This window comes from Cyclopterus lumpus, chromosome 14, assembly GCF_009769545.1.
Source record: "Cyclopterus lumpus isolate fCycLum1 chromosome 14, fCycLum1.pri, whole genome shotgun sequence".
In the NCBI taxonomy this organism is placed as follows: domain Eukaryota; kingdom Metazoa; phylum Chordata; class Actinopteri; order Perciformes; family Cyclopteridae; genus Cyclopterus; species Cyclopterus lumpus.
This window is the reverse complement of record NC_046979.1, coordinates 23,118,200-23,136,039: the sequence shown is the minus strand read 5'-3', so window position 1 is coordinate 23,136,039 and position 17,840 is coordinate 23,118,200. Positions and strand designations below refer to the sequence as shown.

At 40.3% G+C, this 17,840-nt stretch overlaps 1 protein-coding gene across 1 annotated transcript in view; it reads right to left on the bottom strand.

The window, feature by feature from the left end:
* Positions 1-322: 322 nt before the first annotated feature.
* Positions 323-17,840, bottom strand: part of esama (endothelial cell adhesion molecule a) — an 80,797-nt gene continuing 63,279 nt past the window's right edge. The window contains exons 3-7 of the mRNA XM_034550773.1: positions 9,408-9,609; positions 8,374-8,529; positions 7,546-7,668; positions 2,863-2,992; positions 323-2,362 (exon numbers count right to left, since the gene is read on the bottom strand). Of these exons, the coding sequence (XP_034406664.1) occupies positions 1,825-2,362; positions 2,863-2,992; positions 7,546-7,668; positions 8,374-8,529; positions 9,408-9,609 (1,149 nt within the window). The 3' untranslated portion in view covers positions 323-1,824. The remainder of the gene's footprint in view (positions 2,363-2,862; positions 2,993-7,545; positions 7,669-8,373; positions 8,530-9,407; positions 9,610-17,840) is intronic.

Sequence of the window (17,840 nt, the reverse complement as noted above, 5' to 3'; positions counted from 1 at the left end):
AACAGGAACAATAACATCATCAAGTGTCAAATGACTTGAGGATTATCACACATATGCTCCAGTGTAACGACATACAGCAGAAGAGACAGCATGGTCTCTGTCAGTAGACCCCTGATCATTCATCAGCCATCTGTGAATGTGGTCAGAATAAGAACCAAGAATAAAGCCACGGTTAGAGGCGTCTCCTGGATGCCTGCGTTCTGGGGACCTTCAGCGTCAACCAGCTCTCATCATTGAGTCTGAAGCCATGTGGATACATTCTGAAACGTGGAGGCGTCTGCTGTGTCTGGAGCGAACAGCTGTTCTCTTTTTCAATGGAAACTACAGCTTTGGAGCCAAAATCCAGTTATTATTTGGTTCGATCATATTAAGCCAACATATCTTTGATGATACACTAAATTCTTTTACCAATGTACTCCAATAAGTGGAGACCAAAACCCTGTTCTTCATGTTCTGGTTGATTTAGAGATGGTCTTCTTTCAGACTAGAGGAAGTAAATCATCCTAAATACACATTTTCTTTACAACTTTGTCTTTTTGTGTCTGTAGATTTTTAATATGTATATTGTAACATAACATTTCTAGAAAACTCTATGTCTCAATGTCAGTAATCAACTGGAGAAGTTTCATCTATTAGTTATTTATTTGACCATGTTTACTGTAGTCTTCATATTGTAATTTAATAAAACATCTCTTTAAAGTTATTTCTCAGACTCTGATTCATAAATCCCACTTCAGCAGCTCTGACATCCACCAAACGTTACGCTTTCATTCCTCTCTATATTCTGAGTGGTTTGTTCATATGTCGTTTACAGCCTTTCTCTGTAAATGATCGACTGGGAAAGTTTCATTATGATTAACTAGAATGTTTCTTTTTCTTTTCACCATATCCACCTGTAAGTTTCCCCTTTGGAGGAGCAGTGTCTCCTCCATTTTGTCCTGGTGGTAGCAGATCATAGAGATCATATTCCTGTCACTATTAGGTCTGAACCATAAACTCTCTAAACCTTAACCCAGGTCATGGTGCCCCTCTCCAGAGAGCATGCTCCTCTGTCTCTCAGGCTAACATATGACTGTGTTATACGCTCCATACCGGCTGTGGCCAACAATAAGATACACATTTATCAAAAAATAAATATCATATTTACAATTTCAATTCGGAGGCAACATTAAAAATAGTGTGGACTTGTGTTTTAGCAAAGTCACCCTACTGCAGTTCTGAATAGTGCTCAATATTTTTGCAAAAGAAGCTTTTGCTAATCTGTGTTTAAAGAGCATTTTATAGCAAAGCCAAAGAGAAAGGATTAGGATATTTAGCAGTGCCAAACTTTATCATATGTATAATGCTGTTTTGTCTTTCTTTCTGCTGCAGAAATATTCTGAATAAAAACAAAGATCTTCATATATCTCACCCAGTTCTTCACTAGTAACATTTGTTGTGCTTCAACCCGTTTGGTCTGGACTCTTCCTCCTGTAGGTCGCTATGAAGTAAAGATCTTCATATTCCACATTAATATTCATCCAGGAGACTCACACACACGGTCCATCTGCTCTTCACTTTGTGGAATTAGTAAATATATACGTCATTTAAAAGCATTTAAAGAAATACAACAAATAAAATAGAAATGCATTGATAAGGTAGAAAAGAAGATATTGAACAAATGTATGTATGAAAATTATATCTATACATAGTTTGCAATGTATGCGGTACATACACACTATAAAAGACTTGAGTATACTTAAAGCAGGTAAACAGTCTGTGTCTGAATGTCCTTTGAGAGGTGAAGGGACAGCATGCCGCTGTCTGGGTTGGTCTTCAGCGCTGTTAGACCAGAGACCCGGCCTGGTTCTGTGCAGGCACCATGATGGCCACCCCTCCCATGCGGGCGATGTTGGAGGCCGTGACCGTGGAGGTGGGCAGCGGCGGCGGGTAGGGAGCGGCCTGGTGCTGCAGCTGAGGCTGGCCGTAGGTCTGCGGCAGCACCTGGGCCTGGGGCAGCTGGGTGAAGCGCTCCGGCCGGGGCAGGGAGCTCCCGTTGGTGCTGCCCTCGGAGGAGACGGCCTGTCCGCGCGGCAGGGCGGTGGTATGGTTGTTGTTGTAGACGTAGTGGGTGGGGGTGGAGGCTCCGTGGTGGCGGGGCGGCCGGTAGCCGGCCATGCTGCCCGTGGCGGTGATGATGGAGGCGGTGTCTGAAGGCGTGCGCTGGGGGTACTGCTGCAGGTGGTGGTTGTTGTGGTCGTGGGAGGGCTCTCGGTGGTGCGGGCTGGAGGCGATGGAGGACAGGGTGCCGTTCTTGGAGATGATGTCTGACCCCATGCCGCTCTTCGCCCAGGACACACGCTTGGGAGCCTGAGCGTCCTCCCTGGAGGGGGGCGGGACACAGAGTCATTCACTTTAGCTTGAAAGAAGGAATACACAACACTACTACTACTTCAATAGTAGTTGGACAAGATTAGTTTATGTAATAGTTTGGCAAAATATGTAACAAATTATTAATTATTTTCAACTCCACTACAGCGTATGGTCTGAGGGCCCACTCAAAGTAATAAGATGTAACAGAAATAATAGAATATATTTCAGTGCTGAGAGGTTAAGAATCTACATTTAGAAGGCATCAATGTATTTGAAATATGCTCAGGCCATGTTCTAGTTTATTGTATTACCATCCATTTAAAATGGGAGAAACTCTTCAACTTAAAAAAGTTATTAACAAGCAACTATTTTGATAATCAAATAACCGCATTGATTATTGAAATGTGCTGCCTCCCTCTTGAAGGGTCAACTTGGAAACTTTTCCCTATTTTCTGAAATTTTACAGACAAAACAATGAAGGCTACGTGGAGGTCGTCCTCATGAACTCACTTGATTTCGTTGGCCATGTCGTCCTCATTGTCTCTTCGCCTCTTCACCAGGAAAACGAGGCAGATGAGGAGGAAGATGAAGCCAACCACTGAGCCCACTGTGGCGCCAGCGATCATCCCCACATTACTGGCTACAGGAAGTCATGGGACACACAGCGAGGACATGTCACACTTCTCTCAGAAGAGTGTGTGGTTCTGTGTGGTTCTGTGTTGTTATGTGTGGTTCTGTGTTGTTCTGTGTTGTTATGTGTTGTTATGTGTGGTTCTGTGTTGTTCTGTGTTGTTATGTGTTGTTATGTGTGGTTCTGTGTTGTTATGTGTGGTTCTGTGTTGTTATGTGTTGTCATGTGTGGTTCTGTGTTGTTCTGTGTTGTTATGTGTGGTTCTGTGTTGTTATGTGTGGTTCTGTGTTGTTCTGTGTTGTTATGTGTTGTTATGTGTGGTTCTGTGTGGTTCTGTGTTGTTATGTGTGGTTCTGTGTTGTTATGTGTTGTTATGTGTTGTCATGTGTGGTTCTGTGTTGTTATGTGTGGTTCTGTGTTGTCATGTGTGGTTCTGTGTTGTCATGTGTGGTTCTGTGTTGTTATGTGTTGTTATGTGTGGTTCTGTGTGGTTCTGTGTTGTTATGTGTGGTTCTGTGTGGTTCTGTGTTGTTATGTGTGGTTCTGTGTTGTTATGTGTTGTTATGTGTGGTTCTGTGTTGTTATGTGTTGTTATGTGTGGTTCTGTGTTGTTCTGTGTTGTTATGTGTTGTCATGTGTGGTTCTGTGTTGTTATGTGTGGTTCTGTGTTGTCATGTGTGGTTCTGTGTTGTTATGTGTGGTTCTGTGTTGTTCTGTGTTGTTATGTGTGGTTCTGTGTTGTTATGTGTTGTTATGTGTGGTTCTGTGTTGTTATGTGTTGTTCTGTGTTGTTATGTGTTGTCATGTGTGGTTCTGTGTTGTTATGTGTGGTTCTGTGTTGTTATGTGTTGTTATGTGTGGTTCTGTGTTGTTCTGTGTGGTTCTGTGTGGTTCTGTGTTGTTATGTGTGGTTCTGTGTTGTTATGTGTTGTTATGTGTGGTTCTGTGTTGTTATGTGTTGTTATGTGTGGTTCTGTGTTGTTATGTGTGGTTCTGTGTTGTTATGTGTTGTTATGTGTGGTTCTGTGTTGTTATGTGTTGTCATGTGTGGTTCTGTGTTGTTATGTGTTGTTATGTGTGGTTCTGTGTTGTTCTGTGTTGTTATGTGTTGTCATGTGTGGTTCTGTGTTGTTATGTGTGGTTCTGTGTTGTCATGTGTGGTTCTGTGTTGACATGTGTGGTTCTGTGTTGTTATGTGTTGTTATGTGTGGTTCTGTGTGGTTCTGTGTTGTTATGTGTGGTTCTGTGTGGTTCTGTGTTGTTATGTGTGGTTCTGTGTTGTTATGTGTTGTTATGTGTGGTTCTGTGTTGTTATGTGTTGTTATGTGTGGTTCTGTGTTGTTCTGTGTTGTTATGTGTTGTCATGTGTGGTTCTGTGTTGTTATGTGTGGTTCTGTGTTGTCATGTGTGGTTCTGTGTTGTTATGTGTGGTTCTGTGTTGTTATGTGTTGTTATGTGTGGTTCTGTGTTGTTATGTGTTGTTATGTGTGGTTCTGTGTTGTTATGTGTTGTTCTGTGTTGTTATGTGTTGTCATGTGTGGTTCTGTGTTGTTATGTGTGGTTCTGTGTTGTTATGTGTTGTTATGTGTGGTTCTGTGTTGTTCTGTGTGGTTCTGTGTGGTTCTGTGTGGTTCTGTGTTGTCATGTGTGGTTCTGTGTTGTCATGTGTGGTTCTGTGTGGTTCTGTGTTGTTATGTGTGGTTCTGTGTTGTCATGTGTTGTTTTTTGTGGCGATGTGTTGTCATGTGTGGTTCTGTGTGGTTCTGTGTTGTCATGTGTGTTTTTTTGTGGTTCTGTGTTGTTATGTGTGGTTCTGTGTTGTCATGTGTAGTTCTGTGTGGTTCTGTGTGGTTCTGTGTTGTCATGTGTGGTTATGTGTTGTCATGTGTGGTTCTGTGTTGTTATGTGTGGTTCTGTGTTGTCATGTGTGGTTCTGTGTTGTTATGTGTGGTTATGTGTTGTCATGTGTGGTTCTGTGTGGTTCTGTGTTTTTTCATGTGTGGTTCTGTGTTGTTATGTGTGGTTCTGTGTGGTTCTGTGTTTTTTCATGTGTGGTTCTGTGTTGTTATGTGTGGTTCTGTGTTAATATGTGTGGTTCTGTGTTGTTATATGTGGTTATGTGTGGTTCTGTGTTGTCATGTGTGGTTCTGTGTTGTTATGTGTGGTTATGTGTTGTCATGTGTGGTTCTGTGTGGTTCTGTGTTTTTTCATGTGTGGTTCTGTGTTGTTATGTGTGGTTCTGTGTGGTTCTGTGTTTTTTCATGTGTGGTTCTGTGTTGTTATGTGTGGTTCTGTGTTAATATGTGTGGTTCTGTGTTGTTATGTGTTGGTTATGTGTGGTTATGTGTTGTCATGTGTGGTTTTTTGTGGTTCTGTGTTGTTATGTGTGGTTCTGTGTTGTTATGTGTGGTTCTGTGTGGTTCTGTGTTGTTATGTGTGGTTCTGTGTTGTTATGTGTGGTTCTGTGTTAATATGTGTGGTTCTGTGTTGTTATATGTGGTTCTGTGTTGTTATGTGTGGTTCTGTGTTAATATGTGTGGTTCTGTGTTTGTATGTGTGGTTCTGTGTTGTCATGTGTGGTTCTGTGTGGTTCTGTGTTGCCATATGTGGTTCTGTGTTGTTATGTGTGGTTCTGTGTTGTTATGTGTGGTTCTGTGTGGTTCTGTGTTGTTATGTGTGGTTCTGTGTTGTTATGTGTGGTTATGTGTTAATATGTGTGGTTCTGTGTTGTTATGTGTGGTTATGTGTTGTTATATGTGGTTCTGTGTTGTCATATGTGGTTCTGTGTTGTTATGTGTGGTTCTGTGTTAATATGTGTGGTTCTGTGTTTTTATGTGTGGTTCTGTGTTGTCATGTGTGGTTCTGTGTTGCCATATGTGGTTCTGTGTTGTAATATGTGGTTATGTGTTGTCATGTGTGGTTCTGTGTGGTTCTGTGTGGTTCTGTGTTGTTATGTGTGGTTCTGTGTTGTTATATGTGGTTCTGTATTGTTATATGTGGTTCTGTGTTGTTATGTGTGGTTCTGTGTTAATATGTGTGGTTCTGTGTTTTTATGTGTGGTTCTGTGTTGTCATGTGTGGTTCTGTGTGGTTCTGTGTTGCCATATGTGGTTCTGTGTTGTTATATGTGGTTCTGTGTTAATATGTGTGGTTCTGTGTTGTTATATGTGGTTCTGTGTTGTTATGTGTGGTTCTGTGTTGTTATATGTGGTTCTGTGTTGTTATGTGTGGTTCTGTGTTAATATGTGTGGTTCTGTGTTTTTATGTGTGGTTCTGTGTTGTTATGTGTTGTTCTGTGTTGTCATGTGTGGTTCTGTGTTGTCATGTTTTGTTTTTTGTGGTTATGTGTTGGTTATGTGTGGTTCTGTGTTGTCATGTGTGGTTCTGTGTTGTTATATGTGGTTCTGTGTTGTTATGTGTGGTTCTGTGTTAATATGTGTGGTTCTGTGTTTTTATGTGTGGTTCTGTGTTGTCATGTGTGGTTCTGTGTGGTTCTGTGTTGCCATATGTGGTTCTGTGTTGTTATATGTGGTTATGTGTTGTCATGTGTGGTTCTGTGTGGTTCTGTGTTTTTTCATGTGTGGTTCTGTGTTGTTATGTGTGGTTCTGTGTGGTTCTGTGTTTTTTCATGTGTGGTTCTGTGTGGTTCTGTGTTGTTATGTGTGGTTCTGTGTTGTCATGTGTGGTTCTGTGTGGTTCTGTGTTGCCATATGTGGTTCTGTGTTGTTATGTGTGGTTCTGTGTTGTTATGTGTGGTTATGTGTTAATATGTGTGGTTCTGTGTTGTTATGTGTGGTTATGTGTTGTTATATGTGGTTCTGTGTTGTTATGTGTGGTTCTGTGTTGTTATATGTGGTTCTGTGTTGTTATATGTGGTTCTGTGTTGTTATGTGTGGTTCTGTGTTGTTATGTGTGGTTATGTGTTGTTATATGTGGTTCTGTGTTGTTATGTGTGGTTCTGTGTTGTTATGTGTGGTTCTGTGTTGTTATGTGTGGTTCTGTGTTGTTATATGTGGTTCTGTGTTGTTATGTGTGGTTCTGTGTTGTTATATGTGGTTCTGTGTTGTTATATGTGGTTCTGTGTTGTTATGTGTGGTTCTGTGTTAATATGTGTGGTTCTGTGTTTTTATGTGTGGTTCTGTGTTGTCATGTGTGGTTCTGTGTGGTTCTGTGTTGCCATATGTGGTTCTGTGTTGTTATGTGTGGTTCTGTGTTGTTATGTGTGGTTATGTGTTAATATGTGTGGTTCTGTGTTGTTATGTGTGGTTATGTGTTGTTATATGTGGTTCTGTGTTGTCATGTGTGGTTCTGTGTTGTCATGTGTGGTTCTGTGTGGTTCTGTGTTGCCATATGTGGTTCTGTGTTGTTATGTGTGGTTCTGTGTTGTTATGTGTGGTTATGTGTTAATATGTGTGGTTCTGTGTTGTTATGTGTGGTTATGTGTTGTTATATGTGGTTCTGTGTTGTCATGTGTGGTTCTGTGTTGTTATGTGTGGTTATGTGTTGTCATGTGTGGTTCTGTGTGGTTCTGTGTTTTTTCATGTGTGGTTCTGTGCTACGTACAGGTGAAGATCTCCAGGTTGATGAAGCAGCTCTCCGACCCGGCTGAGTTGGTGGCCGAGCACACGTACTTGCCCGACATGTTGCTGCTCAGGTTGCTCAGCTTCAGTGTGCCGGTCTTCTCGTCTGAAAACAGCGTGCATGCACATTATTCCACGTGCACATGAACACGCATGACAGCACAAAATCAGCCATTGCTTTGACACAGAACACTTTCAGCATTATGGATATGCTTTATTTTATTATACAGAATTATACTATTTGGGTGATAATTCATGCTTCATAAGTATTCCTTGCTTCAGCTGTTATGTGCCGTAGAAATATGCTTCTTCTTGCAGAGAGTTGGGTGAGAAGATTGATACCACTCTCATATCTGTCTGTTAAATATCAAGCTACGTAGTGCTTAGCTTAGCTTAGCATTGAGCCAAAAGTAAAAAATTTAAATGTCAATAAATGCACTCATCTAACTGGCAAGCAAGAGAATAAGCTGATTTCCCAAAACTAAATTATTCTTTTCCAACGAACGACACCTTTGGATATCTGTGACGGCATCATCACGTCATCTGACATAAATCATGGAGAAGCTGTGGCCAGAAATATGAATATTTCTGATTACGGTGACTCTGAGTGGTAGTATAAAAGATATACTGCTGCTTCTGCCATCTGAATAATAAGTTACAATCACATAAAAGCTCCCCACACAGGGCCGTCAATCACATAATTAAATTAGCTTCTTCTAACATTACTGTTCCCTTTCACACAGATTTATAGAATTAAAATCACGCAAAATACCAAAACAATTCAAAGCTCAACACGTGCAGGTCCACTCACTGAGCATGGGAGAGAAGAAGACCTCGGAGCTGGGACTGGTCTTCCTCCATCTGTACAGGGGGACGGGCTTCCCGGAGCTGGTTCTGCAGCTCAGAGTCACGTTCCCCTTCAGCACCGGCTTCCCTGACAGAGAGCACTTGGGAACTCCGGGGGGGACTGAGGCGAGAGCATTCAGAAGTGTTTATTATGTTAGACTCTGGAACATAATTTAATGTAAGAAGTGTAGTTTATTAACTGGATCCCCGTTAGCTGACGCCCTTAGCGGCCGCTAATCTTCCTGGGCTCCACAGAAAGGACAAAATGTAATACATACAAACATGCAAAACATGACGTAAAACAGTTAAAAAATAGTACAAACAGAATAATAATAATAAAAAATATATAAATAGTAGTCAGATACCTTGTGCAGTTGAGGACTAGGATGTATATTGTGCAGTACATCAGTAATTTATACAAAGAAGGATCAGATGACGCCAAAAGTGATGGAAACTGTCAAGTAGTTAATGTCAAGTGGTTGATCGCCTGAGGCCTTTAATTGTGTTTTAAATGACAAATTATTACCTGTATGAGATAGATGATGAGGTAGTAAATTCCAAGCAGTAATTGCACGAAAAGTAATTGTACATTTGAGGAGGTTTGTTCTTGGGGTTGGAGGTATCAAGAGACCTAAAGTAGCGTTCCTTGTGTGATGCTTATGTCTGTTACATGTATATTGTAACTGAATGAAGAAATATTCAGGTGTCTGATTAAATATTACCTTTCTGGCCATAGTGAAGTTTAGTTTCCACTCCATGAAAGGCGAGAGTGCATATATGCTGTATTAGTTCTTATTGAACACTGGAGTGCTGATCTGGAACCAGTTGTAGTTTATTCAAGTCCTTTTAGCAGCTGCTGACCATATGAATGTATAGCAGGTGACAAAAGACCAAGGACTGTAACACCTGACAAACCAGAGAGAGAGCAAAGCACCTCCTGGTCATAGCTATGCCCCTCTCCATTTTTATGCCGTCAAAGAAGTGTAGACTAGCTCTCACCTTTCACGTCCAGATGGAGCTCAGCCGTGAGGCCGCCGTTTTCGGGGATGATGACCTGGCAGACGTAGCGTCCCGAGTCCGACTCCTGGGTGTTGTTGATGTACAGGGACACGTCGGCCGAGGGCATGCTGGAGGAGAAGCCCACGCGGCCCTGAAACTGGGAGCTGCCCACGCTCATGGAGTCTTTGGTGTAGGAGATGATCTGACGAGAGGAACACAAGAGGGCGCTCAAGAGCAGCTGGAGTGCGTGTGGCGGTTACCCCGGGTCAGGTATAATCCTGCCCAGAACATTGTGATTGTTTTCCCAAACATTTGGCTGAATGCATTACAGTCAACTGGGTTACATGGAACCCAGTTTTTTCATCTTGCCCATTTGTGGCCCGTTTCCACCACTTCCTCCATCGCCATGGACACATACACTGTAGCTCATTTTGACCCCACACACACATACACAGCTACTACAGCACCAACGCTGGGAGTAATAGCATTATGTACTCTGGCTTGAGGAATGCTCAAAACTACGGTGTTCTGGGGGATTATTTAGCCAATGAATCGAAATTGTATGATGTATGAATGTATGTTGTGACCCATTTTTAAAGCTTACCAGTGGGCTTGTGGCTGAGTAGTAGCAGAGTGCTGCAGGAATAACGTATTTTTGTCTGTAATAAGGTCTGTAATAAGGTCTGTGATAAGGTCTGCGATAAGGTATGTGATAAGGTCTGTCATAAGGTCTTTAATAAGGTCTGTGATAAGGTCTGTCATAAGGTCTGTGCTAAGGTCTGTAATAGTGTCTGTAATAATGTATGTAATAAGGTCTGTATTAAGGTCTGTAATCAGGTCTGAGATAAGGTCTGTGATAAGGTCTGTAATAAGGTCTGTAATAAGGTATGTAATAAGGTATGTAATAAGGTCTGAGATAAGGTCTGTGATAAGGTCTGAGATGAGGTCTGTAATAAGGTCTGTAATAAAGTCGGAGATAAGGTCTGTGATAAGGTCTGAGATGAGGTCTGTAATAAGGTCTGTAATAAAGTCGGAGATAAGGTCTGTGATAAGGTCTGAGATAAGGTCTGTAATAAGGCATGTACTAAGATCTGTAATAATGTCTGTAATAAGGTCTGTGATAAGGTCTGAGATAAGGTCTGTGATAAGGCCTGAGATAAGGTCTGTGATAAGGTCTGAGATGAGGTCTGAGATGAGGTCTGAGATAAGGTCTGAGATGAGGTCTGTAATAAGGTATGTACTAAGGTCTGTAATAATGTCTGTAATAAGGTCTGTGAAAAGGTCTGACATAAGGTATGAGATGAGGTCTGTAATAAGGTATGTACTAAGGTCTGTAATAATGTCTGTAATAAGGTCTGTGATAAGGTCTGAGATAAGGTCTGAGATGAGGTCTGTAATAAGGTATGAACTAAGGTCTGTAATAAGGTCTGTGATAATGTCTGAGATGAGGTCAGTGATAAGGTCTGTAATAAGGTCTGTAATAATGTCTGTAATAAGGTCTGAGATAAGGTATGTAATAAGGTCTGTAATAAGATCTGAGATAAGGTCTGAGATAAGGTATGTAATAATGTCTGTAATAAGGTCTGTGATAAGGTCTGAGATAAGGTCTGAGATGAGGTATGTGATAAGGTCTGTCATAAGGTCTGTAATAATGTCTGTAATAAGGTCTGAGATAAGGTATGTAATAAGGTCTGTAATAAGATCTGAGATAAGGTCTGAGATAAGGTATGTAATAATGTCTGTAATAAGGTCTGTGATAAGGTCTGTAATAAGGTCGGAGATGAGGTCTGTAATAAGGTCTGTGATAAGGTCTGTGATAAGGTCTGCGATAAGGTATGTGATAAGGTCTGTCATAAGGTCTTTAATAATGTCTGTAATAAGGTATGTGATAAGGTCTGTAATATGGTATTTAATAAGGTCTGTAATAAGGTCTGTAATAAGGTCTATAATAAGGTCTTTAATAAGGTCTGTAATAAGGTCTGTGATACGGTATGTAATAAGGTCTTTAATAAGGTCTTTAATAAGGTCTTTAATAAGGTCTGTAATAAGGTCTGTAATAAGGTCTGTGATAAGGTTTGCAATAAGGTCTTTAATAAGATCTGTAATAAGGTCTGTGATAAGGTCTGTAATAAGGTCTTTAAAAAGGTCTGTAATAAGGTCTGTGATAAGCTCTCTAATAAGGTCTTTAATAAGGTCTGTAATAAGGTATGTAATAAGGTCTGTGATAAGGTCTGTCATAAGGTCTGTGCTAAGGTCTGTAATAAGGTCTGTAATAATGTATGTAATAAGGTCTGTATTAAGGTCTGTAATAAGGTCTGAGATAAGGTCTGTAATAAGGTCTGTACTACGATCTGTAATAATGTTTGTAATAAGGTATGTGATAAGGCCTGAGATACGGTCTGTGATAAGGTCTGAGATGAGGTCTGAGATGAGGTCTGTAATTTGGTCTGAGATAAGGTCTGTAATAAGGCATGTACTAAGATCTGTAATAAGGTCTGTAATAATGTCTGTAATAAGGTCTGTGATAAGGTCTGAGATAAGGTCTGTGATAAGGCCTGAGATAAGGTCTGTGATAAGGTCTGAGATGAGGTCTGTAATAAGGTATGTACTAAGGTCTGTAATAATGTCTGTAATAAGGTCTGTGAAAAGGTCTGAGATAAGGTCTGAGATGAGGTCTGTAATAAGGTATGTACTAAGGTCTGTAATAATGTCTGTAATAATGTCTGTAATAAGGTCTGTGAAAAGGTCTGAGATAAGGTCTGAGATGAGGTCTGTAATAAGGTATGTACTAAGGTCTGTAATAATGTCTGTAATAATGCCTGTAATAAGGTCTGTGATAAGGTCTGAGATAAGGTCTGAGATGAGGTCTGTAATAAGGTATGAACTAAGGTCTGTAATAAGGTCTGTGATAATGTCTGAGATGAGGTCAGTGATAAGGTCTGTAATAAGGTCTGTAATAATGTCTGTAATAAGGTCTGAGATAAGGTATGTAATAAGGTCTGTAATAAGATCTGAGATAAGGTCTGAGATAAGGTATGTAATAATGTCTGTAATAAGGTCTGTGAAAAGGTCTGAGATAAGGTCTGAGATGAGGTCTGTAATAAGGTATGAACTAAGGTCTGTGATAAGGTCTGTAATAAGGTCGGAGATGAGGTCTGTAATAAGGTCTGTGATAAGGTCTGTGATAAGGTCTGCGATAAGGTATGTGATAAGGTCTGTCATAAGGTCTTTAATAATGTCTGTAATAAGGTATGTGATAAGGTCTGTAATAAGGTATTTAATAAGGTCTGTAATAAGGTCTGTGATAAGGTCTATAATAAGGTCTTTAATAAGGTCTGTAATAAGGTCTGTGATAAGGTTTGCAATAAGGTCTTTAATCAGATCTGTAATAAGGTATGTGATAAGGTCTGTAATAAGGTCTTTAAAAAGGTCTGTAATAAGGTCTGTGATAAGCTCTCTAATAAGGTCTTTAATAAGGTCTGTAATAAGGTATGTAATAAGGTCTGTGATAAGGTCTGTCATAAGGTCTGTGCTAAGGTCTGTAATAAGGTCTGTAATAATGTATGTAATAAGGTCTGTATTAAGGTCTGTAATAAGGTCTGAGATAAGGTCTGAGATAAGGTCTGTAATAAGGTCTGTACTAAGATCTGTAATAATGTCTGTAATAATGTCTGTAATAAGGTCTGTGATGAGGTCTGAGATAAGGTCTGTGATAAGGCCTGAGATACGGTCTGTGATAAGGTCTGAGATGAGGTCTGAGATGAGGTCTGTAATTTGGTCTGAGATAAGGTCTGTAATAAGGTATGTACTGAGGTATGTAATAATGTCTGTAATAAGGTCTGTGATAAGCTCTGAGATAAGGTCTGAGATAAGGTCTGTGATAAGGTCTGAGATGAGGTCTGAGATGAGGTCTGTAATAAGGTATGTACCAAGGTCTGTAATAAGGTCTGTGATAATGTCTGAGATGAAGTTTGTGATAAGGTCTGTAATAAGGTCTGTGATAATGTCTAAGATGAGGTCTGTAATAATGCCTGAGATGAGGTCTGTAATAAGGTCTGTGATAGGGTCTGAGATAAGGTCTGTAATAAGGTCTGAGATGAGGTCTGTGATAAGGTCTGAGATGAGGTCTGTAATAAGGTCTGAGATGAGGTCTGTAATAAGGTCTGAGATAAGGTCTGTAATAAGGTCTGAGATAAGGTCTGAGATGAGGTCTGTAATAAGGTCTGTAATAAGGTCTGTAATAAGGTCTGAGATAAGGTCTGTGATAAGGTCTGTAATAAGGTCTGAGATGAGGTCTGTAATAAGGTCTGAGATAAGGTCTGTAATAAGGTCTGTAATAAGGTCTGAGATAAGGTCTGTAATAAGGTCTGAGATAAGGTCTGTGATAAGGTCTGTAATAAGGTCTGAGATGAGGTCTGTAATAAGGTCTGAGATAAGGTCTGTAATAAGGTCTGAGATGAGGTCTGTAATAAGGTATGTAATAAGGTCTGTAATAAGGTCTGAGATGAGGTCTGTAATAAGGTCTGAGATGAGGTCTGTAATAAGGTCTGTAATAAGGTCTGTAATAAGGTCTGAGATAAGGTCTGTAATAAGGTCTGAGATAAGGTCTGTGATAAGGTCTGTAATAAGGTCTGAGATGAGGTCTGTAATAAGGTCTGAGATGAGGTCTGTAATAAGGTCTGAGATGAGGTCTGTAATAAGGTCTGTAATAAGGTCTGAGATAAGGTCTGTAATAAGGTCTGAGATGAGGTCTGTAATAAGGTCTGAGATGAGGTCTGTCATAAGGTCTGAGATGAGGTCTGTAATAAGGTCTTTAATAAGGTCTTTAATAAGGTCTGTAATAAGGTCTGAGATGAGGTCTGTAATAAGGTCTGAGATAAGGTCTGTAATAAGGTCTGTAATAAGGTCTTTAATAAGGTCTGAGATGAGGTCTGTAATAAGGTCTGTGATAAGGTCTGTCATAAGGTCTGAGATGAGGTCTGTAATAAGGTCTTTAATAAGGTCTTTAATAAGATCTGAGATGAGGTCTGTAATAAGGTCTGAGATGAGGTATGTAATAAGGTCTGAGATAAGGTCTGTAATAAGGTCTGAGATGAGGTCTGTAATAAGGTCTGAGATGAGGTCTGTAATAAGGTCTTTAATAAGGTCTTTAATAAGGTCTGAGATGAGGTCTGTAATAAGGTCTGTGATAAGGTCTGTAATAAGGTCTGTCATAAGGTCTGAGATGAGGTCTGTAATAAGGTCTTTAATAAGGTCTTTAATAAGGTCTGAGATGAGGTCTGTAATAAGGTCTGTGATAAGGTCTGTAATAAGGTCTGAGATGAGGTCTTTAATAAGGTCTGAGATGAGGTCTGTAATAAGGTCTGTGATAAGGTCTGTAATAAGGTCTGAGATACGGTCTTTAATAAGGTCTGAGATAAGGTCTGTAATAAGGTCTGAGATGAGGTCTGTGATAAGGTCTGAGATGAGGTCTGTAATAAGGTCTGAGATGAGGTCTGTAATAAGGTCTGTAATAAGGTCTGAGATAAGGTCTGTGATAAGGTCTGTAATAAGGTCTGAGATAAGGTCTGAGATGAGGTCTGTAATAAGGTCTGTAATAAGGTCTGTAATAAGGTCTGAGATAAGGTCTGTAATAAGGTCTGAGATAAGGTCTGTGATAAGGTCTGTAATAAGGTCTGAGATGAGGTCTGTAATAAGGTCTGTAATATGGTCTGAGATGAGGTCTGTAATAAGGTCTGAGATGAGGTCTGTAATAAGGTCTGAGATGAGGTCTGTAATACGGTCTGTAATAAGGTCTGAGATAAGGTCTGTAATAAGGTCTGTAATAAGGTCTGAGATAAGGTCTGTGATAAGGTCTGTAATAAGGTCTGAGATGAGGTCTGTAATAAGGTCTGAGATGAGGTCTGTAATAAGGTCTGAGATGAGGTCTGTGATAAGGTCTGAGATGAGGTCTGTAATAAGGTCTGAGATAAGGTCTGTAATAAGGTCTGAGATGAGGTCTGTAATAAGGTCTGAGATGAGGTCTGTAATAAGGTCTGAGATGAGGTCTGTAATAAGGTCTGAGATGAGGTCTGTGATAAGGTCTGAGATGAGGTCTGTAATAAGGTCTGAGATAAGGTCTGTAATAAGGTCTGAGATGAGGTCTGTAATAAGGTCTCAGATGAGGTCTGTAATAAGGTCTGAGATGAGGTCTGTAATAAGGTCTGTAATAAGGTCTGAGATGAGGTCTGTAATAAGGTCTGAGATAAGGTCTGTAATAAGGTCTGTAATAAGGTCTGTAATAAGGTCTTTAATAAGGTCTGAGAGGAGGTCTGTAATAAGGTCTGTGATAAGGTCTGTAATAAGGTCTGTCATAAGGTCTGAGATGAGGTCTGTAATAAGGTCTTTAATAAGGTCTTTAATAAGGTCTGAGATGAGGTCTGTAATAAGGTCTGTAATAAGGTCTGTGATAAGGTCTGTAATAAGGTCTGAGATGAGGTCTTTAATAAGGTCTGAGATGAGGTCTGTAATAAGGTCTGTAATAAGGTCTGAGATGAGGTCTGTAATAAGGTCTGTAATAAGGTCTGAGATGAGGTCTGAGATGAGGTCTGTAATAAGGTCTGAGATAAGGTCTGTAATAAGGTCTGTAATAAGGTCTGAGATGAGGTCTGAGATGAGGTCTGTAATAAGGTCTGAGATAAGGTCTGTGATAAGGTCTGAGATGAGGTCTGTAATAAGGTCTGAGATGAGGTCTGTAATAAGGTCTGAGATGAGGTCTGTAATAAGGTCTGAGATGAGGTCTGTAATAAGGTCTGTAATAAGGTCTGAGATGAGGTCTGAGATGAGGTCTGTAATAAGGTCTGAGATAAGGTCTGTGATAAGGTCTGAGATGAGGTCTGTAATAAGGTCTGAGATGAGGTCTGTAATAAGGTCTGAGATGAGGTCTGTAATAAGGTCTGTAATAAGGTCTGAGATGAGGTCTGAGATGAGGTCTGTAATAAGGTCTGTAATAAGGTCTGAGATGAGGTCTGAGATGAGGTCTGTAATAAGGTCTGAGATAAGGTCTGTGATAAGGTCTGAGATGAGGTCTGTAATAAGGTCTGAGATGAGGTCTGTAATAAGGTCTGAGATGAGGTCTGAGATGAGGTCTGAGATGAGGTCTGTAATAAGGTCTGAGATAAGGTCTGTGATAAGGTCTGAGATGAGGTCTGTAATAAGGTCTGAGATGAGGTCTGTAATAAGGTCTGAGATGAGGTCTGTAATAAGGTCTGAGATGAGGTCTGTAATAAGGTCTGTAATAAGGTCTGAGATGAGGTCTGTAATAAGGTCTGTAATAAGGTCTGAGATGAGGTCTGAGATGAGGTCTGTAATAAGGTCTGTCATAAGGTCTGAGATGAGGTCTGTAATAAGGTCTTTAATAAGGTCTTTAATAAGGTCTGAGATGAGGTCTGTAATAAGGTATGTGATAAGGTCTGTAATAAGGTCTGAGATGAGGTCTTTAATAAGGTCTGAGATGAGGTCTGTAATAAGGTCTGTAATAAGGTCTGAGATGAGGTCTGTAATAAGGTCTGTAATAAGGTCTGAGATGAGGTCTGAGATGAGGTCTGTAATAAGGTCTGAGATAAGGTCTGTGATAAGGTCTGAGATGAGGTCTGTAATAAGGTCTGAGATGAGGTCTGTAATAAGGTCTGAGATGAGGTCTGTAATAAGGTCTGAGATGAGGTCTGTAATAAGGTCTGTAATAAGGTCTGAGATGAGGTCTGAGATGAGGTCTGTAATAAGGTCTGAGATAAGGTCTGTGATAAGGTCTGAGATGAGGTCTGTAATAAGGTCTGAGATGAGGTCTGTAATAAGGTCTGTAATAAGGTCTGAGATGAGGTCTGAGATGAGGTCTGTAATAAGGTCTGTAATAAGGTCTGAGATGAGGTCTGAGATGAGGTCTGTAATAAGGTTTGAGATAAGGTCTGTGATAAGGTCTGAGATGAGGTCTGTAATAAGGTCTGCGATGAGGTCTGTAATAAGGTCTGAGATGAGGTCTGTAATAAGGTCTGAGATGAGGTCTGTAATAAGGTCTGTAATAAGGTCTGAGATGAGGTCTGTAATAAGGTCTGAGATGAGGTCTGTAATAAGGTCTGAGATGAGGTCTGTAATAAGGTCTGTAATAAGGTCTGAGATGAGGTCTGAGATGAGGTCTGTAATAAGGTCTGTAATAAGGTCTGAGATGAGGTCTGAGATGAGGTCTGTAATAAGGTTTGAGATAAGGTCTGTGATAAGGTCTGAGATGAGGTCTGTAATAAGGTCTGCGATGAGGTCTGTAATAAGGTCTGAGATGAGGTCTGTAATAAGGTCTGAGATGAGGTCTGTAATAAGGTCTGAGATGAGGTCTGTAATAAGGTCTGAGATGAGGTCTGTAATAAGGTCTGAGATGAGGTCTGTGATAAGGTCTGAGATGAG